The sequence below is a fragment of the Pundamilia nyererei genome, unplaced genomic scaffold, assembly GCF_000239375.1.
Source record: "Pundamilia nyererei isolate P.nyererei 1_Seehausen unplaced genomic scaffold, PunNye1.0 scaffold00006, whole genome shotgun sequence".
Classification (NCBI taxonomy): Eukaryota; Metazoa; Chordata; class Actinopteri; order Cichliformes; family Cichlidae; genus Pundamilia; species Pundamilia nyererei.
The window spans coordinates 8,104,134-8,125,676 of NW_005187407.1; the positions used below are offsets into that span (position 1 = coordinate 8,104,134).

General features: G+C 40.1%; 3 protein-coding genes and 3 non-coding genes across 6 annotated transcripts in view; 2 read left to right on the plus strand and 4 right to left on the minus strand.

The window, feature by feature from the left end:
• Positions 1–476, plus strand: part of fam81b (family with sequence similarity 81 member B) — a 4,944-nt gene extending 4,468 nt beyond the window's left edge. The window contains exon 4 of the mRNA XM_005722368.1: positions 274–476. Coding sequence (XP_005722425.1) covers positions 274–398 — 125 coding nt within the window. The 3' untranslated portion in view covers positions 399–476. The remainder of the gene's footprint in view (positions 1–273) is intronic.
• A 454-nt stretch (positions 477–930) lies between these two features.
• Positions 931–1,003, minus strand: trnaf-gaa (transfer RNA phenylalanine (anticodon GAA)). Its single transcript has one exon. It is a non-coding gene; the product is annotated as a tRNA-Phe (tRNA).
• A 329-nt stretch (positions 1,004–1,332) lies between these two features.
• Positions 1,333–1,406, minus strand: trnai-aau (transfer RNA isoleucine (anticodon AAU)). Its single transcript has one exon. It is a non-coding gene; the product is annotated as a tRNA-Ile (tRNA).
• Positions 1,398–7,002, plus strand: LOC102213988 (uncharacterized). Its single transcript, XM_005722369.2, has 4 exons — positions 1,398–1,521; positions 2,027–2,721; positions 5,024–5,076; positions 6,170–7,002. The coding sequence occupies exons 2-4, from the start codon at positions 2,070–2,072 to the stop codon at positions 6,854–6,856; spliced, it is 1,392 nt and encodes a 463-aa protein (XP_005722426.2). The 5' UTR covers positions 1,398–1,521; positions 2,027–2,069; the 3' UTR covers positions 6,857–7,002.
• On the minus strand, positions 5,352–5,425 carry trnai-aau (transfer RNA isoleucine (anticodon AAU)). Its single transcript has one exon. It is a non-coding gene; the product is annotated as a tRNA-Ile (tRNA).
• Positions 7,003–7,071: 69 nt separating the features above from the next.
• skic3 (SKI3 subunit of superkiller complex) lies at positions 7,072–21,498 on the minus strand. The gene is made up of 41 exons (XM_005722372.1): positions 21,463–21,498; positions 20,424–20,520; positions 20,163–20,306; positions 19,820–19,911; positions 19,589–19,664; positions 19,352–19,498; positions 19,014–19,112; positions 18,755–18,863; positions 18,515–18,655; positions 18,303–18,401; positions 18,035–18,159; positions 17,803–17,889; positions 17,553–17,656; positions 17,276–17,402; positions 16,966–17,145; positions 16,702–16,826; positions 16,365–16,615; positions 16,121–16,223; positions 15,529–15,711; positions 15,249–15,387; positions 15,086–15,164; positions 14,588–14,649; positions 14,445–14,501; positions 14,282–14,350; positions 13,884–13,958; positions 13,514–13,655; positions 13,299–13,392; positions 13,094–13,171; positions 12,868–12,992; positions 12,648–12,771; positions 11,810–12,034; positions 11,521–11,593; positions 11,377–11,430; positions 11,044–11,155; positions 10,595–10,723; positions 10,371–10,495; positions 10,037–10,201; positions 9,251–9,403; positions 8,619–8,749; positions 7,539–7,662; positions 7,072–7,380 (listed from the first exon to the last, which is right to left on the minus strand). The coding sequence occupies exons 2-41, from the start codon at positions 20,511–20,513 to the stop codon at positions 7,303–7,305; spliced, it is 4,695 nt and encodes a 1,564-aa protein (XP_005722429.1). The 5' UTR covers positions 20,514–20,520; positions 21,463–21,498; the 3' UTR covers positions 7,072–7,302.
• Between the last annotated feature and the right edge of the window lie 45 nt (positions 21,499–21,543).

Below are 21,543 nucleotides of genomic sequence, written 5' to 3' on the forward strand. Positions count from 1 at the left end.
GGGGGGAGAGACCACAGGGACAAGAGACAGAGCAAGATGAAGGATGTCAATAAATCAAAAGTAAAACACAAATATGACAGGTTGAATGCAGTACGCTTTCAAAATTAGAACTAGGATGGTTTTTAAAGACTTAATGTTATGAGCCCACAGGAGGAAAGTCCTTCCAGTACCATCATAGCACATCCCTCATCCAGCAACAATGACCTGAATTATTTTCACCTCAGATGCTTTATGTTCAGTGATGATTTATGCACCCTGCCTCTGTTTGAATAGGGTTCCAGTCTGTGCATGATGCAATTGAATCACTGAGTCAGATATGTGACATCAAATCTCGCCTTGACAAGGAGAAGCTTGAGAAGGATATCAGCCACATCCGCAGCAAGGTGCTCAAGTACTAGGGACATACGCTGAAGAGGAACTTGTTTTTTCTTGTCACACCTATCCTGAAGCAAAAGCTTGGATCAAAGGCTTGGAAGTAAAACCCTCTGGGTGTTACTACATTCATCTTTAAAAATAAAAAAACAATGCTGTTTTAACTGTATTAATCTACCTGCTCTTTAAAAACAAGGTAAATGATCCAGTAAGTACTGTATATTAGCAAATCACAAAGAGCTGCTATTCACAGTAAGATACCTACCTTTTCACAACTCACTACATTTTTAACTTTGCAATGTTTTGACTGTAAAACCTTTAAATACCATTGTACTTAAATGATATCACACTGATAAACTTGTGTTTTGAATATTATTTTAGTATTATGTAATAAATGATGTATTTTTTAAATATATAAATACCTGTATGTTTCTGTAAACAGATGTCAGTCACTTTCATCTTACAGACCTCCTCAACTGCAGGAGTACTTTCGTTTATCGTATAATTTTTCTTAGATTTTTGATCTCGTGATGGTGTTGGGGGGCATATACAAAATACTGCCGAAACCCGGGATCGAACCAGGGACCTTTAGATCTTCAGTCTAACGCTCTCCCAACTGAGCTATTTCGGCCACACACATCTTGAGAAGGAGGTGGACGCAGGGGCATTGGTGGGCCACGTGATACGTTTGGCTAGTCGTGATGTTGTTCACTTCATTGTGCTCTTACGTTACCCTGCAACACTCCTTTATTAATCTATAATGGTGTGACCTAACAGATATTAAAATAATGTTAAAAGCAACCATGATGAGACAGTAACTTATCGATTTTTGTTATTCGGCTCGGCCCATAATCAGGAGTTCATATGAATTGATTATGTTGCGTCGGTAATCAGTCAGTGAAGGCCTCAATCTTTCAGCAGTCTGAAACCTGAAGGATAACAAAAGAAACAAAAAGTTCGTGGCCCGTACGGGGATCGAACCCGCGACCTTGGCGTTATTAGCACCACGCTCTAACCAACTGAGCTAACCGGCCTAGCCCTGACGGTAAAAAACACATACCATTGAGTGACGTAATCAAACACCGTAAACGAAACCTACTGATCTGAAAGTTAAAGGACACAAACAGACAAAACTTCTCCGTATTTACGGTAAGGTTCACGTTTTTAACGTTAATCAGCCTTGAGCTACATTGATAAAGTAGTTATGAGACAGCCTTTTTCTACATGGGGGTACATAATTATGCTGTAGAAGAAAGCTACGCTCACACGGGAGATTTAGTCTAAGAATATGAGGAAGGAATGAAGTACACTGGGAAGAGCAAGCTATGGTACGAAAAGCTATAAAAGAAATACAGCAAGATAGTCTTTAAATATACACAAAAAGAAACAAAGGATGAAGAGGACACATTAAAAGTGAGAAATAATTGCACAGGTGTACAGTATGTGAATGTGAACGTGAACATGAAAAATGAGAAACATTCAGGAAATAGTAGTTCTGAAAGTGTTTTATGTTCATGCTGTCATCTTTAGTTATTAGTAGTTAGTTAGCAGTGAGTTACTAGTAGTGAGCGTAGTTATTAGTAGTGAAAATGATTTTTCCTTCTTCTTCTTGCTCATCAAAATATACAAATTATTGCATTCTTGTGTTTCACAGCTGCAAATCTTCATCATCCTCTGCAGGCCATTCTCATATCAGGATGTCTGTGCAATTCAATGGCTGGGAGGTGGTAGACGATGGTGCCTCTTATACTGGTGTGTTGCTAGAGCCGTCGCAGAGACCTCAGAACCGGGGAGTCTACACTATGTACCATGGGACCAGCGTTGCCAGCGCACGTCTCATTATTGCCAATGGCTTTCAGCAGTCGCAGCGGGGCATGTTAGGAAAGGGTGTGTATGTCAGCCGTGATAAGAAAAAGGCACAATGTTATCCATTGAACAGCAGCTCTTCAAACCGTGTGGTCTTCGAGCTGCGCGTGCGCGTTGGCCGCGTCAAACGTATTGACAAGGACAACCATCCTATGCAGTTCACATGGCACACACATGGCTACGACACTGCCTGGGTGCCCCCCAAATGTGGCATGATGGCTGTGAAAAGCGGCAAGGAGGAAGATTGTGTGTTTGATCCCAAAAGAGTGACTGTGGTGGGCATTGCAGATGCACCAGATACCATAAGGACAGAGCTTCAGGAGCTTCTTGCAAAAACATCCAAAAAGTCTGGAAGAGGAGATGGTGATTCTGCTGATGTGTGTCCCCTTTGCAAGAGAAAGACACAGCAGGGCGCCCAACATATCAAGCAACAGTGCTGGAAGTGTGGGCAGAACCTCTGCATTCTTATGTCCAAGCACTTCTGTCCAGGAAGACCATGACAGTCCAGTAAGGTAGAAAAAACTGGATAGGCGATGTCCATGTGCCTGTTTATCAACCAATGTGTCATAGCAGGGCCAACAGCAGACAAGCTGACACAGCTGGTGCAATATTTTCCAATAGTTAATGCTGGATGTATCTTGTTTACTTTATTAAAACGTTAATTTCGTATCCCGACTGTATCACTCTTCGATTATTAGATTTTTATTCATGATATTGTTATATCGAAACAAGAAAGGTGATCTGCTGTATTTACCAAAATAAAAGAAGAATTACAATAAATATCATTGTTGTCATATCAAAGTCCATAAACTGATGACTTCTAAGAATAAGAACTAGAACAGACATATTGGCTCTCTTCCACAGCATGTCTTTTATCCTGCCTTCCTTCTCTCACCCCAAAAGTTTGCAGCAGATGGCCGCCCTCCCTGAGCGTGGTTCTGCCAGAGGTTTCTTCCTATTAAAAGGGAGTTTTTCCTTCCCACTGTGGCTAAAGTGTTTGCTTACATGGGGTCGTGTGGTTGTTGGGTTTTTCTCTGTATGTATTATTGTAGAGTTTTCAACTTACAATATAAAGCGACTTGAGGTGACTGTTGTTGTGATTTGGTGCTGTACAAATAAAATAGAATTGAATTGAATATTTTAAGTTTAAGTAATTTCCCATTTGTGTGTCACTAAGAGATAGTCTTGGAAGCTGTGGCCGATAGGCAAAGCTGAAGACGTGGGGGAAAATCGTCATTTCAAGATAATAATAAAAAACTGTTTTTCAAAGGTAAATGTCCTAACAAATGGTACAGAGCAATGAGAGTCATACAAAGTAAGAAGGAAGGAAAGGAGAAACTGCTGTACTATAGGATACTACAAGTGAAATCAACACAATATAAAAAGGTGACCTGGGTGTTTTTCTCAGATTTGCTAATCATATGTCCATACAAGCCTCTCTGCTCATTAATCCTCTGTTAACCGAACCTCAAATTTTCTGTAAGCTAGTGTGATTAAACATAAACTACTTTAGCAATGTACATGATGCAAACACAAAAAATATGGTGCTTTTAGTGGTGAATGTTCCAAAGCCATAATGTATTTGGTCAGCAAAGTGACATAAAATACTGGTTCTCCCAGTATAGTCAAGCCAACATCCATGTAACTCATATAGTTGACATAAAATATAGTACAGTAGCATAGATACAGTGCTTTATAAAGAGACCAAATTGTTTCATTTCAGAATTGTATCTAAGCAACGTGCATTATCACTGAGACATTTGAGGGGAAACTCAAAAAATGTCACGTGACTAAGGTTGACCTTCAGTGGCTGTGACGGACAATTGATTATGGATAGAATTGCGGGATTGTGTAGTTTTGAGCTGGGCTCCAGATCATTGTGCTGTTTTGGGAGGAAATTTACTCCAGAGTCAAGCAGCATCCATAGCAAATTGAGTGGCTTTTCAAAATGGAGCGATACATTTCCTTGTTTTTACAATCACATAAGCACCACCAAACCATCACGCTGATTAAAGATGGTCCCAGATATTTGTCTTTTTTCATAAGACAGAATCAATTTCATCAGTCTGAAATTAAATGTGGTCTAGTTGGAAATAACATGCAATCTGTTTCTGATAATAAAGTGTTGCCGTCTAAAGACAGAAATTCACATTTAACTATTACATTTGCACTCGGCAAGCTTCCTGCTCTACAAGAATATAACCAGTAACATGTTTGGAAATCTGGCTGCATTTATAAATTAGACAGCAATTATTGGCAAACCTTTGACAATCTGTGATTGCAGCCAACCCAAGTCAGACTGTGACTGTTTGCAGAACGGTTGCCTACTATTTGGCGGCCTGTGAAATTGCCTTGAGATAAAAAGTAATCATGTGTGCAACACAACAACAGCATTGTGACTGTGCTATTAGTTTGCTCTGAATTATCAGATACTTTGTTGAGCTAAGTGTGTGCACTGTTGGGTGGTTTTTCAGGTGAGCTGATTTAATGAAACTGTACTTGGTTAAAATTATATCAGGATGGTGGTGCATGAGATGAGCCCTCTTGGTGTCCCTGTATTGATATAATATTGCAGTAGTATGCTGTACTGTTTCATTCACTCTCCTTAATACGGTCACATTTTTAGTGCTGACATTAATTCAGGCTGGTGTTTTGCAGATACTGTTTAATGAAGCTGTCAGACTCCTGGGCTCTGTGGCATATGTTTCTTAATGTAGTGATAATGATGTACCTGTCTTTTTGCTCATTTACGTAATAACGCCACCCACTTCACTTTGTATTCTAGCTAGATCCAGTTTATGCTGCTCCGGGAGTAGTGCTGCAATATTTGGATACCAAGTAAGCACTGGGGCCGATACTAAACCTATAACGGTATCTTATCCTATCGATCCAATCACACTAGTATCAGTCCAAAACCAATACCAGTGTTGGTATCAATATTGTCGTTTTTTCCCCCAAACTTGGCAACAAAAAAGTGGCTCTACAAAGACTCAGTATGCAAAAGTAATTAGTACTCGAGCCTAACTGTTTAACTGATAACATAGCTTAAAAAAACACATCATTGTTAAAAGCACTTTGAACAATTACGAGTACAATACACGTGAAAAAGTTCATGGCCCGTACGGGGATCGAACCCGCGACCTTGGCGTTATTAGCACCACGCTCTAACCAACTGAGCTAACCGGCCAGTGTAGGGCATGACTTTGAGACCCTACATGGCAGAACATCTGATAGGAAACTGAAAGTTAAAGGGAGGAGATTCCCATTATAAACCTGAACAGAAAGTGGAAGTGAAAGAGAACAGACGGCTCTTCACAAAAGGCTTTAACTTTTAACTTCGTGAACTTCAATCAGCCTAAACGACACAAGGTACAGATATTTCGTTGTATTTATCGCGAGTAATCGGTACTCAGTTTTTATGACAAACCTTAGAGTCCTACTGTGTTGGATAAAAACCGGCTAACGCTAATTTAGCCAAATATTGTTTGATTTCTGCATATAATGTTAGTTCTTTTCTGGGCATCTAAATACTCAGTACTACCAAATTCGCTATATTATACAGTAAGGTTTACAATATTAGGATACATTATGTAACTTTAACTGTAGATTTGACTTTAAGCAGCTGTCTTAAAGTCAAGGTTTGGGGGTTTTCAGCTATTTTTTCTCAATATAGACTACTTTTTGACATAAACAAGGTACTTCTCTTGTCACGTAGACTTATATATTGAAATCTGTACAGCTAACAATGCAGTTGCCGTTGTCACAATTAACATTTGACCCAATCTGATTCACTGAGGTCAAAGTCCTGAGCTATGTGCAATAAACTGTATGCCCCGAACCTCTCCTGAATTTGTTATAAGTTACTGGCATTAATGTTCATGCCTTACATGGTTTCTGGTCTTTGCAGGGCTTAAACAGCAGCCATTTGTGAAGCAGGATGTCGCTACAGTTCTTTGGATGGGAGGTTACCTATGATGATGAGTCTCCCAGTGTGGAGCTGACAGCCTCCCAGGCACCGAAAGATAAGGGTGTCTACACCATGTACCATGGTACCAGCATTGCCAATGCACGTCTCATCCTTGCCAGTGGCTTTCAGCAGTCGCAGGGGGGCATGCTAGGAAAGGGTGTGTACGTCAGCCGTGATAAGAAAAAGGCAGAACGTTATCCATTGAACAACAGCCCTGCAGACCGTGTGGTCCTCAAGTTACACGTGCGTGTTGGCCGTGTCAAACGCATTGACAAGGACAACCATCCTATGCAGTACACTTGGAGCACGCAGGGATATGACACTGCTTGGGTACCCCCTAACTGTGGGATGAAAGCTGTGCCCAGCGGCCTGGAAGAGGACTGTGTGTTCGACCCCAAAAGAGTGACAGTCGTGGGCATTGCAAAGGCTCCACACAATGTGCAGACAGAACTTCAGCAGCTGGTGACTAAGAACATCAGCCATTCCAGCACAGTCCCGGGTGGAGTAGTGCATGGTGCTACTGCTTTGGACGTGTGTTCACTATGCAAACGCAGGCAGCAGCAGTCGCCACACATCACGACACCATGCTGGGGCTGTGGGCAAAACATCTGTATTCTTATGAGCAAACATGTATGTCCAGTTAGCGTTTGAGAGTGAGTGACACGGATGGATTCACATATATGATCCGGCAGAGTGTCAGAAAAAAGCTCAAAAATGCATATGACTCAAAGTTTCTTCTGTTTCTTCAACTTTAGGGATGTTTGAATATTGTTTACAAAGTTTTATGTGAATTTTAAAAGTCACTGCTCATTCTAATTTACACTGCTGTCTTTTATAGTTTACATGTAATCAAGATGAGACAATCGTTAGATATTGAGAAAATGTCTTTATTTAGCCTTGAATGTGGATGCGGTACCTGCATTTTAAGCACATTTTGAAATATGTGACAATCATAATTTCAACTTACTGAGGTAATTAGATCATGTAAAGCCATTAAAGCCATTATTTAAAGACCCACTGATAGTGGTGGTTTTTGTCTGGTGATAAACCTGCTAAGCAATGTGATTTCATAAAGCATAAGGAGATGGATGCAAAGTTCAGGATGAAGAGTTGAGGACTGAATGAAACTCCAGTAATCTTTCATCTCCGTTCATTTTGGCATCTTGCAATAGGACCTGCAAAAAGAAATGGTGGTAAACGATTACAAAGGCAAGGACCAAGAATAATCACTTTTAGTTTAACTATGTGTATGCTGTCACCATTTCCACAAACGTTTCTCCCAAACAAATGTTCCTAAGTGGTGTCTGCAGGAATGAGGTAGCTGCATGTTCACCTTCATGAGTTCCTCGTCGTTTTTGGCATGCAGGTGTCTCAGGAGATACCAACTGGCCACCTGCACCACTGTCGCTGGTATATCTTGAATGTAAACCAGCCTCTCTAGCAAGCGTCTTGTTTCCCTATAGAAGACACAGCAGACATGAACAAACATATAACATGATTGCTATCCATTAGGCAGCCTGTTCCCATGTAAATGTTTCTCTTCCTTTTTTGGATGCTTCCTTTACGGGTCACCAAAGAGGATCATCTGCCTCTATCTTACCATATCCCCAGCATCCTCCTTTGTTACACCAACCCTCTGCATGTCCTTCTTCACTACATTCATAAACTTTCTCTATTGTCTTCCCCTTTTCCTCCTACATGGCAGTTCATTATCCACACTAATGTATCCACAATCTCTACTCAGCCCATGTCCAAAGTATCTCAGCCTTGCCTCTCCAACTTTGTCTCCAAAACACTCGACCTGAGCTATTCCTCTGATGTCCAACTGCAGCTTGGACTCCTGTCTTTTTGTTGGGGCCCTTGTCTGTACGTCATAGCAGGTCTAACTACTATCTGCTATCCTGTCACAAATCACCCAGATACTTGTCTCCACCTGCTCCACCTCAGTCTGGCCTGATACTGTAACTGTTATCTCTCTTCCATCAGTATTGACTAATATGAAATGAAATGAAAAGAGCTCCTGATACTGTGATTATGCTTGGCACAGAAGTTTCTGCAGCATTTCTTAAGGAATTTAGCCAGGTCATGGTTGGCATATCTGCTCAGCTCAGCATTCTCATGAATGTACTCTAATTAACCGTACTGGCAGTCCTCTGAGGGTGACAGAATGCTATAATACTACCAGGACATAAAATGTTGCTTTGCAGTTCCAAAAGTACCAATATATTGAAAAGACAGATGGAAGCATGGATTTGAAGTTTTAAGAATCTTATGTTTCATTTAATCACTTAAGCCGTTAAATTAAACATCTACAGGGATAAAATCATTTGCATGGCTATGTGGGCTGACCAACAGCACTGCAACCTGCACCTCTATGTACGTAAATAAACTTAGCATAAGGAGCTGCACCGACCTAGCAGCCATCTTTGTCACAAACTGGAGCAGAGCCTGGAAAAGAAGGGCCACAGGGGATGAGTCCAGCTTCAAGACCTCAGTAGTAGCTTCCAGCACCAAGTCCTTCCAGTCATTTCCTGGGACACCCACCTTAGAAGTCAGATCACACATGGTTCAGAGAAAACTAGGAAAGAGAAATCTGCACAAAATAAATACATCTAGTAAAGGTGTAATACGTCAAGCTACATTAATTCCAAACAACATGTGTAACACATGCACTAACTTTGGATACAAGCAAAAAGCTCTATTTAGCAATAGCGTCTTGTCAGCCACTTAGCCTTGGCTGCTCATCCTATGATTCATCAATCTTTTATCTCCTCTACTTTGAATCTGTCCTTACTTGACAGGGGTGTAAAAAAAGAGCCGACTCTGGCTTTTTGTGTGTATTCATTGAATTTTGTAATTTTTATGAAACACAACTGAGTCCTTATTGCTAAAATGCTACCTCTGGAACAAATAAATACATTATTCCCTAAATAATGCAATATAACATTTGTTGTTTGTATTGCTACAGTACAATCCTGCTTTAATAGCTGTAATTTCACACCTTAAAATTGTAGATCCTGATTTGAATCCCAAACATATACTTACCATACAAGGCCCGAGAGCTAACAGGGCTAGTCGGAGGAGGCTGGCTACCTGACAGCTGTGCATGCCAAGCTGCGAGGCCAGCTGGAGACACTGTCTGTAAGCCATGACCGCCTGAACCAGTAGGCCCTGGCTGCGATACACCTCAGCCAGCCACTGAGCAGAGGGAAGCAGAAGAACAGAGGAGTCACAAAATGAATGAAGATGATTTGGATCAGAGACAAGAATTCACTGAGTGACAGGTGGGGGAGAAAATATGAGAGGATAAGCATAATTACTGTTTTAAGATGCCATTATCTTCATCTAATCAAAAGATAACATGGCTAGAAGAATACTTATAACTACATAATATTGACATTTTCATTAGAATATTAATAAGGAAGCTCAAATGCTATATTTTTCATTCTCCACATATATACTGTCACACGGTAGCACCAACTGCCAATATGTTCAAGGCTTTTGCTGCGACCCTGTTACTGGTAGCAACTACTTGATGTTAAGTTCAGCAATTTGAGGTTTTCAAGTGAGGTAAAGAATGTTCAGAGTCTCAGTGAAAGCAAGAGAAAATGGCAGTAGAGGAGAAAAATAACATAATTTTAGCATGAGAGCAAAACCTTTTTTTCCAATATGCTGTCTTATCTTTTGAAATATCTATGTTTCCATTTTTAGCGGTTTTCAAACTTACAATTAAAATACTGGTAATTGAAATCAAAGAAGAGATCATCACTTAGTCACTCTAGCCTTGCTGGAGTACTTTAAATGGATAAGCGGGTAAATGTAAACGCTTACATGCCATGCCCCAAGGTTGGTAGGGTTCATCATCACAGCACTGCTGAGCTGCTCCAACACAGGCTCTGGGAGGACAGTACCACCATCAGTCATAAGGAGGCGCTGACACTGCACCTGCCTCAGTGATAACATCACTGCTGCATGCTCAGGGGACACATTCAAGACCTGTGACAAAGGTAAAACTGTGTCAAAGGTGGCAGGAGTTAAATATATTGCCAGAATGGACAAGATTAGAAATGGCTATCTGAGGGACAGCTCAGCTCAGTGTACCTCAGTGTTTTGGAGACAAAGTTAGAGGTGTGCACACAGTGTGTGTGAGTCCCCAATATCCTACCTGTGTGCAAAGGACCTCTGCTTGCTCTAGCTGTCCCTCCAGCATGAGACCAGTCACTGCCTGTTGTAGTACCCATCCTTCCAGAGCCTGAGCTAGAGGCCGCTCTATTTCATCCACACTACGCACTGAGACACAAAACCGCAAAAAGGTGTTAGCTACACAGTCAAATACGCAGAGACAAGTACACAAATGGGGCGACAGTAAAAGAGCACCAGTGAGCATACCTTTCTCAGAAACCACAGACATAAGGGTCTGCTGCAGCGCTTGTCTACGAGGAGCAGAACCAGAAAGATAACAGGAAGTGTTTTCGGTGTAACAAGCAGCCATTAATCCAGCCCACATTGCTGGATCATCTAAAGTAGAGAGCAGAATGACGACTCAAATACGTATAAGCAAGTATCTCACACACCCGTGTTCTTCAATAAATGTCACATGCAAAACAGCCATTTTTTCTATATAGGTAAGGTTACACTCCACTGATATAAATAAACATTAAGAAACCTTCCTGGCAAGAAAAGGAAATGTATTTCCTCAATCTAATTGAATTTAATTGTTCTAAATTAGAGAATTAAAATTTTTTTTAATTGTATTTGTTATTTATATTTCCAGCTTTAAAAGACAATAAAAAGAATATCATGTTTATCGTGTGTAAGAAAATAATGTGTGTGTTTACCAGGACAGAGCAGCACAGCTCTCTGCATAGTCTTCAATGCATTCTTCTGACTGTCCTCTCCAGAGTGTCTGCCACTGGCCAGCTGGTTCACTCCACTGTACAACAACGCCCTCTGCAGTCACACAAGTTACGTCAACCGTTTAACATGCAAACAATGTGAATATATGGGTAAAATATACCTTTTGGATGTTTCGGTTGTTAAAAGTTTTAAAATATGTCTACAATGTACAAAAACTGAGAAAAAGAAATTACTGCTAAATTAAATGGGCCAGTTAGATTTTTTTAAAGGTTTACCGGAGAACACAAGACATAAGATAAAAGTCACATTTTTACCTTTCCTTGGGTCATACTGGAGAGACAGGCAACATGGCCAGCTACTGCAGCACCCTGTGAAATAAACAAGTGAAAAACATGAACCCCAATGAACCAAATGTGTTTGAGCATATTTGATTTGTCAGGCTTAGTACACAGGCTTACATTTGCCTTTCTAGGGTAGTACTGTGGAACCACTCTGGACAGAAGCGCCCACAAAGAAGCATTTCCAGGATTGCTATAAATAAATCAAGAAAACATGGAAAGTTGTTAAATTTATGATCTGTTGCTGCAGTGTCCAGGGTTGTTGCAGTTGTGGTTGATTGTTTTGTTTGATCACTAGAGAGTAGAATAAAATGCATATAGTGTAAAAGAGTACATACCAGCAAAATTATTTGTTTTTTGAAGTAAAGGCAAGCTTATCATTAATGCAAATTTCATTAAAGGGAAATACCTGTGCACAGCTCTTGAAACCTCCCTTGGCACTGCACTAAAATTCCCCTGCACAGCCAACAAGGTGCAGGTGAGTAGACATCGCTGCTCGATAGCACTCCCAGAGGCTGAACCTTGCTTTAGGAGCTCAGTAAGCGCAGCAGCAGCAAGTGTAGCATCACTGTTGGCCAGTCCGAGCGCACATAAACAAACCAGGGACTCTGAAATTGGCTCCTTTAACATTGAACTATGGGAACAAAAAGTAAAAACAAATAGTTTCAGCTAAAATTCAAGACTAGTACAAATATTATTTATATCTATCTATCATTAGATGGTTTCAAAATGTTTCCCATGACATAATTAAATTGTTTTCTTGACAGTTTTCCTGAATAACAGCATATTTTTAAAGTAGAAACCTATCACACGTATCTATTTTTGATTAATTTTTATGGTTTACACAGCCAGAGCTTATGTGTAGATACTGGGCACAGACTCCCAGTGGCATGCAGATAAAAATAAAAAATAGGAACCATTTGTGGCAAGTCTAAACCTGAAAAATGACAGTATGTGCACAATAAAATAAGCTCTTCCAACCAAAGCATAGAGCACAATATAAGTGATTAAAGGAGATTCAAATGTTTTGTCCTTCAGGTTCAGCAATACTGGCAAGCAAAACGCTCTTTTTACAATCAACATTAAAACATAAAACAAAAACCAATAAAGCTTTCTGATCTTTTTTTTTTTTTAATACTAGCAAATATTGAAAATAAATGATGGGAAAAACCAACATTATTGATTAAAATGACAGCTAAATAGGACATAAAACTAGTGCAATCCATAAAACACTCACTACGACTCACCATTTAAACAGCAGAGTCTTGGCTGAGTCTAGGTTACCCTGCTGGTGCTGCAGCAGGGCCAGAGCTGTCAGTATATAAGCCTTTTCCTTCTCACTAGAAGCCACAGCCAAGGCGCGTTCATAGGCTATAATATATACACACATGCAGCAGTTTATTCACAGCCCCTTTGACATGTAAACACATATGAAATCTCTTCACTTTGGTGTTTTCCAGTCCTTACCGCTGATGCTGTCTGAGATGAGTCCTGCCTTGCAGTAGGCCAGAGCCAACCCAACCAGGTCACTGAGCTCTTGCAGTGGAGTGGAATTATAAACATGCACAGCCTCCTCCCACTGACCTGAAGTGCTGGAAAAGCCAGAGCGGAACATAAAAAAGTGACATTTAGGATAAAAGATAAGCAATTTGAAAAAATAGTTTAAGTATATCATAATGAGACAGCTGGTTACCACAATGCACGGCCATAGCTGCCCAGAGAAAATGCCAACTCTTCTGAAGAGGACGTGGACTGAAGCAGTTCAACCGCTCTGAGGAAGCATATTGGATTGCAAAAGGTCAATTGAAAACCCAATATATATAACATTATGTTCCTTCTCGGTTATACTGCTTCATCAATTAGAAAGCAGAGACAGTCAGTGTATTTCAAATACATACCTCTGGTAAGCCTGTAAAGCCTGTCTCTTCAGCTGCAGATGCTCATTCAGATAGCCCAGCATAATGAAGGCATCAGGATCTGATTGAATCCTTTCTGAAAGAGATGCAAAAAAATATACAAATAACCAAAAAGTCTGCCAGTAACACATGCAAAGCTAAGTGAAAACCACAACACCTGTGGATCCTGTGTGCAAATCAGTACGCAAGACATGTACCTGTGTACTTGCTGAGCGCCACCTGAGCAGCAGAGACGGCATTCATCTGCACGATGTTGTAACGGTACAGTTCTGAGTCTCTGTTGCTCTTATCCAGCAGCGTGGAGCAAACCCAGAAGGCATATCCTTTCACGCCTTCCATCTGACGGAGAAACATGTCAGGATTGATAAGGAAAGACAGAAATGAAGGGAATATCAAGTCTGACAGAGCAAAGCAAAACATCACTTTGTGTTGTACATTGCCATCATTACTATATCCTTACAACTAAAAGGCTTGGAGCTTAAAACTAAGCACAGCGACTAAGAAAGGTGAAGCAAAGACTGTTATTATCTTGCTAATAAGTGGGTATTACAATAGCAGGTCACGCACATGTGTGCTGAGTTCAGTGGTGTGCCTGAAAAGATCCATGGTGTCATAGCTTCCCACGCGTTCTGCTATCAGCGCCTGGTAGGAGGACAAAGGATGAAACTATAATTTAGACAGATAAAGACAAAGAGGCCAAAAAAGTCACAGTGTTATGCCAGTACTTTCAGTGTAATCAAACTTTATGGAGCTCCCTCACCGAGCAATGATGTCTTTCACATTCCTTACTACTCCAAAAATACTGCCCAAGGAATAATTTTACCTCTCTCTGCTAGTTGTGGCTTTGAATGTATATGCATTTATTAGAAATAGTATACATTCATCAACAGTGAACCGTTGCCTGTAATGTGATATTTTCTTGGCTTGGGGGCTTTCAAGTTATCAATAAATGCTGAGAGTGGTACCTGTCCGATCCAGCAGTTGACATAAAGTGGCTCCAAAGACTGAGCAATCTTGAAGGCCTCGTGTGCAAGCTAAAACAATAAATCCACATTTGAACAATGAAAATATCATCCACCTATGATAAAAACAGAAGAAATATGTAGCATAAACCAAGTAATCACATACCTCTATATTTTCCTTCTTCAGATACAGGCTACCAAGGTTTGTCCAGGCCACAACATTCTGCAATGACATTTAAGAGTCACGTAAAAACAGCAGAATATTTACTAATACTTTATTAATCTCTACAGCAAATGTGCCGTACGTACATTAGGCTCAACTTGGATGGACTTGATGAAGCAATGCTGAGCCAGAGCATAGTTCTCAAGATCTGATGTGAGAAAAGAAGGAGAAAATATTTTGTTCTTTTTTGTAGATTGCTTAGAAGTATATAATTATTTATAATCGTAAAAGGTTTTGTAAAAATGATTGCACCTTCTTGTAGACTAAAAATCTTGAGGTGACTTAAATGAAATGAAATGTATTCATAAGATTTGCTTTTCTATTTTTGTAACTTAACAACATATTTATCAAACTTAAGTCCATTAAGTTGAGAGACCTTAGTACTCTTGTCAGAGAAATAAAGATATTTTTCAAATGCCACAACATTTTGACTCTTTTTATGTAGAAATAATAACAGGCAGAGCTTTCAACAGACTTCAGGGAGACGATGTTGCTTCATTCCTAAGTGCAAAAATAAGGGAAATAAAACAAGCTATACAGGCTTTTACTCTAAAAACACAACCGTTACCTGAGAATGTCGTTACCTTTGTTCATGGAAACAACTCCCAGGGCATTCCAGTAGCTGTGGTTGCTGCTGTCCATCATGATGGCTTTTTTTAAGCACTGCATAGACAAAAAGACCATGAGATAGACACCTCTTTCTGGAACAAACAATGCAAAGATGTTGTACAGGGTTCGGCAAATAACCTGCTGGGCCTTCTCTATGTCCATAGCTGGGGAGTTCTGGTCATTCTGTGTAAGGCTGGCCTGATGATAATAGTTGAGCCCTAAGTCATACCACCGACTGGCAACTTCAGGCATCAGTTTCAAAGCATGAGCATAGCACCTGTGGCAAAACATATCAGTTTCAATTTCTGCTTGGCTAAAAGGGGCAGGTAGGATAAGCAATGTAAAAAAAGCACAAATATATAGTAACTGACTATTCTTATGCATTATCAGCCTTATAATGATATGATAATGGCCATACCTCTCACCGACTTTTAGTGTCTGGGCCTGGTTGAGCATTTGGCTCTCAGTGTTGGCATCTAAACCAGCAAGTAGGGCTGGCACTATAACCTTGGCTCTGTTTGGGGAGACGGTGCTAACTGCGGTGCAAGCATCGCCCAGCAGCTTCCACAAGCAGGAAAGGTCTGGTCGCAGCTGTACAGCTCTGGAGATCACAAAGTAAAGAATCTTAGAAAAAGACTACGTGTGCTATGCATAATGTTCAGAACCACCAGATGAAGTATCGAGGAACAGCCCTACAGTAAACGCAATGGCCACACCATCCCCGAGCTGCCCTTTCTTCTTGTTCTCAGCAATGTGTAGTGGAGCATACCGAAAGGAGCTCTTGACCAGCAACAAGATAAGTGTTGAAATAAAGTTAAACTTTTGCCAAATAATGTCAAGTGGTATAATAAATAGATTCGTCAATCAAATGTCAGTATATTCACCGCTAAAAGGACCATTACTGCACCATAGCTTCACTAGCAAGTACCTGTTTGCTGTTATAACAATATTACAGATGTCATATATAGAGCGTTTAGGGTTCGCGGGTTGAATGAGTGTGTTGTCATTACCTGAAGAGGTTCTGTATTGCTTGCTGAATGAGGTCAATGGCTCCTCCATCTCTGCAGTCCTGCATTAAACTTTTTGCCAGAGACAGCTGACACTCCCCAAGACCTGAATAAAAGACCATGTTAAGTAAAATTAAATGCCCAGATTTAGACATATCACTCCCTGAAGATGTGCAATAAAATACCTAATAGATTACATTAAATCAAATAAAGTGCATCTAAAGGGTACAATGAAACATTCGCTTACCTTTAAGAGCAGGGACATAGTCCTGCTTTGCTGTGATCAGCAAGTACTCTGCGACAGCCTCTTTGAACTTGCCCAGAGTCTGTTTGATTGCAGCAGCCTGGTAGACACTGTAGATGGAGCAGGGCTGAAGCTGATGGGCTTTACCAAAAGCTTTCAGAGCTGCTGTGAAGCTCCGGCGGTTTAGATATGCTTCACCTAAACACTCCCAACACACCCAGTCCTCTGGGTCTGCTCTTAAAGCGGCCTGCAGGCTAAAATTAGAAATAAAATATTCAACAGCACTTATACACTTAGACCGTGGTAATAAATTTAGTTGTCTCAGATGTGTAAATCTTACTCCGCTATGGCCTGTTGATTTTCTCCAACTTTCAGGTAGTATAGGCCTCGTCTCATCCAGGCCCATTTAGCCGAGCCTGGAGTGGCTTTCTCTAACACAGACTGAAGAATGGCTAAGGCAGCGTCCTGTGTCAATCAGCAAAGAGAGAAAGAAGGCACAAAACGGGGAAAAAACTTGTAAGGAGACTAAAGGCAATAGCAAGGAGCCAAACAAGACGCCCGATTCTCAGAATTTGGTGACTTTTTCACCCCCAAGACAACTCACCATGTCTCCCTGCCCCATACTGAGATCCACCGAGGCAGCGCCAGACTCCACATCTTCACTGTCCAACTGAAAGGCCTTTTTGTAGCAGCCTTGTGCACGGCCATAATCCTTTGCAATGTCCCGATAATAATGCCCCAGGTAGCGAAATACACAGCCAAGGTGTGGATCTAGCTTTGCAGCCTGAAAAGGGCAAAACAGGCCTTTCAAACTAAAATGTCATTCATCTCTTATTTTCAAAGACCGACCCATTAGCACCTGAATTCACCTTTCCTACCACATACACAAAACTTTCAATAATAATTTCACAAACCTTCAGCAAATGTGTGTGAGCTTTGCTCCGGTCTTTACGGGTCTCTTCTCCCATGTCCCAGTAGAGCTGTCCAAGCAAAAAAAAAAACTCTCCACAGTCTGGGCTCTGACTTGCAGCTTTTAGGAAACTACATTAAAAAAAATACAAAAAACAGTTTGGTGGGATGAACCAAATTATTTTATGCCATGCAAATGGGCTCTTTTACATAAGTTTAAGACAGTAGACTGCCATAGAAAATACGAATAAAAAGATTTATTCGTCTTTTTTTTTTTTTTACCTCTGCTCTGCCAGCTGCTTTTCACCTTTAACCAAGTGCACCAGTCCTCTCAGAGCCAATCCTTGGGCTAGGTTTGGGTTGGAAGCCACCAGTTCTGATGACACCTATAAAGAACAGACTAGTTTACTGCTGGCCAGTTCATCAGTTCACCAGACACATACTCCTTGCGTCCTGCAATCATAACTTAGTTAAAATAACAGAAATATGTTGTTTTCATTGACAGAATCAGTAAGTATTCATTTAATTCAACCTTAAGTGCTTGGCCAGTCTGTCCCTTGTTAAGGTATGCACGTCCTTTAAGGGCTAACAGAACGGGGTCTTTTTCAGCTTCTGGAATCTAAAAAACAAACAGACACAGATGTGGCATTTGCTTTGATGTTATATCAACACTTACAGCTTCTAACAATCTCCACAACAATTTTATTAATTAAATACTATAGCTATACAATGCTGTTTAAAGCGAGCATTTACCAACTCATTACCTGTTTAAATGTCTCCAAAGCCTGCTCTCCAGCTTTCTCTCCTCCACTTCTCACTAAAGCCTCTAGTTTTAGTCGAAGAAGTCTGATCCTCAGCTCCTTCTCTTCAGAGTCACACACATTCAAACCTAATAAAAAAGGACACACACTGAAGTGTCTTTTTCAGGGATTAAAGACATTGATCTTTAAAGTCAGTACTTAAGACCCTTTTTAGTCACCCTCTTTTTAATTAAATATTGGTGATGTCTTGAGGGGACACAGTTAAATATACCTTGTGAGCATGATGTAGCGCTGTCAGCGTATCTGTAGATTTTAAACTGTGCTTCAGCCAGACTGTACCATCCTGTAGTTGAGCTCATTTTCTTCAATCCTAATAAAAGTGGAGGAGACAGATAATGAATAAAAATGACCATCGAGAGCACATATTAAAGGATAAAGTGTTAAGGTATGTTTTTTACATTGTTTGTTACTGTGACGACTCACCTTGTGTAAGGTCATCAATGGCATCTTTATACCTTCCTTCCAGCAATGTTTTCGTGCCCAGACACAAATGACCCAATCCACTGTCAGGGACCAGGTCCATGAGGCGGGAGAAAGAGCTAACTGCCTCCTCATTAAAGTTTCCTTTGGAGAAACGAGAAGAAGATACATATGACTCTGCCATTTATGAACATCCATTATGAATACAAAAAGGCAAGGATTTTCTTTGAAATTTTATTTTACCTGTTTTAAGGTAATGATGACAAAGAACCTCAAGAGGATAACTTTGGTTGGGGTAGAGGGAAATCATGGACTGACATGCTGCAGTCATCCTGGCTTCTTCTTGTGGTAGCTGCAGTAAGACCAGATTCATGAGTAACAGGTCATTTTGAGAAGCATAACTACCTATAATGAGCTGGCCTTTTTGGATACACATTTCCAGACTCTAATGATCCTTAAGTTTCTGTGATACTTAGTTAGACATAAGAGAAGATGCACTTACTAGAGAAAGACATTTGACATAGTCAGCTGAGACCTTCTTGTGGTCCTCTCCTGGTACAGGATCGATGAGAACCAGAGCTTTCTCAAATGCTGTGATTAACTGATAAGCACAAAGAAACCAAGAACAGCATTGATGTGTGTGCAGTAGGAAACACCATGAAGACTTTTGCTTCTCGTAATCAGTGGGTGGTTATGATATGTAGAAGTTATGGCGAGCCAGCTGTAGCCAGCCTATTACATTGGATTTTGTTAGAAGACATGAATCTCAAGTACTGTAAAGTGTTTACATATAAAGGAAACATAATGTTGATGAGTTAAAAGTCCACATTTTGGTCTTACATGCTGCTGAGTTTCACTATCCTGCTCCACCTCCTTAAGACAGTCTGAGAGGAGCTGGGTCATCTTTTGCAATAGCTGCACTAACTCCTTCTTATCCACGGGTTCTTCTTCCTTCAGCTGTATGAGCTGCAGCCAAACCCTGGCCAGCTGTTCACATACAGAAACATTTTCACATGTGTTAAAAACATAAAACACACACATAGACAATCTATTTTCATTAGTCTTGAAACTGCATACCTTTAAATATTCTTTGTCAGACTCATAAATTTCTGTCAGTTTGTTGATCACCTCATAACATTTGTTTTTGTCTGAGCTGCAAATCGAGAACATGATGAAAAATCAGTAACCGCATAATATTCTGTCACAGTGTATTAATTACTTTCAATTTGATTTTTTATTAATCATTATTTTTATCTGTTTTATATATTTATAGGAAACTTCAGGTAATAAAATGTTTCCATATATTACCTTGCATACAACTCAACAAGTTTCTGGTAGACATTAGGCAGCTCAACCTTGAAGTCCCACTGATCAGTCTTATCATACAAATTTGCCAAGCCCTTAAAGAAAGAACAATTATTCAGACTGTGCATTATTAATAGAGGACAGAGAGGAGAGAGGTATTTTATACGGGATGACATCCTGAGTAAAGATGAATCTATTTTTTAAAGAAAAAAAATCATAGAGGCATGCAGATTAAATCTGAAGTAATCTCAACTGGTTATTATTATCAAATTAACTAATCATAGTAGCGTAGTATTAAATGGCTAGAAAGAACAGTTATCATTAACTAATACATTCTGTACCTTACCTGCCAAGCCAGCAGCTGCTCCGGCTCCAGCTCCACTGCCTTTTTATAGGCTGCCTGTGACTGATCCGGTTGATCCAGTTCACTGGCTGACAAGCCGATGAAGACCCAAGCATTGTAATTGTTTTTCTCAATTTTCAAAACAGTCTAAACCCACAATGCAGAGAGGAAGGTCAATTTTACATTTTTACTCCTAGTATGTCTGAGAAGAGCATATTACATTTTCAACTTACTGTTATTTAAAAAAAAATTGAGATACTTTACCTTGCAGTGTTTTAGAGCTTCTTTGAATTCTTTGTTTTTAATGGCCTCTCTGGCACTTTTCAGCGCGGATTTCACTTCTTTATTAGACATCTTGTTGCTATGAAGAGACAACAAAGCAATACACCTTTCAAAAAAACAGCAAACTCTACACAATGATCAGATCTCAGTGGTTGAAAAAATGAATACAATTCAATTTTGTTTATATAGAACCAAATCACTGCTACAGTCAACTGTATAAGCTAGTTTTATAGGTAAAGGTAAAGACCCTACAATAATACAGGGAAAACCCCAATAATTAGACAACCTCCTGTGAGCAAGTACTTGGCAACAGTGGGAAGGTAAAACTCCGGTTTGACAAGAAAAAATCCTCTGGCAGAACCAGGCTCAGGGAGAAGCATCCATCTGCTGTGACCGGTTGGACGTGAAGGAAGAAACACAAAAAAAAAAGGGACACTGCATTTGCAGTAATATGCATTGACTTTGCATTTCAGTCTGTGTGTATAGACACAGTGAAAAAGAAGTGAGGTCAGTGATTTGCAGAAAGCCCTTCACAACCAACCTATATCTATTGCAGTGTAACTAAGCAAAGGTTCAGGGTCACTTGATCCAGCCCTAACTTAAGTGTTATGAAAGCGTTTGAAGCCTAAAATTTCTCTGCATATTTGTATTAATGTGGACTGGGTTGTGTTAGGAAAGAGATTATGCCACATAGTGATTTACTATATTGCAGGAGTCTAAAGTGAATTTCTATATACTGAATTTCCAGAGGAACCTACCCAAGGGATTAATAAAGTTCTATCTAACTATCTATTTACATATATTAGTAGATGATTGTCGGCTAATGCTGCTAGTGAGCAACATTAGCTTGAGCTGTGGGCTTGTTCCGATCATAAAATGCATATTTTAGAGTGCAAGTAAATTTAGAACCATGGTTTACACTTAATATTCAACTTTCTCAATTGACCGAGTTAACTTTAACCCCTGTATCTTTTGAAAATGCGTAAAAATAAAAAAAAACAATAAAAGTTGGACCACCTACTGTTTACATTGACAGCTTGCGGAGCCTTCTCCCTTCTCCAGCTGACCCGGAAGTAGAAGAAAAGTAACGAGACTGGACTTT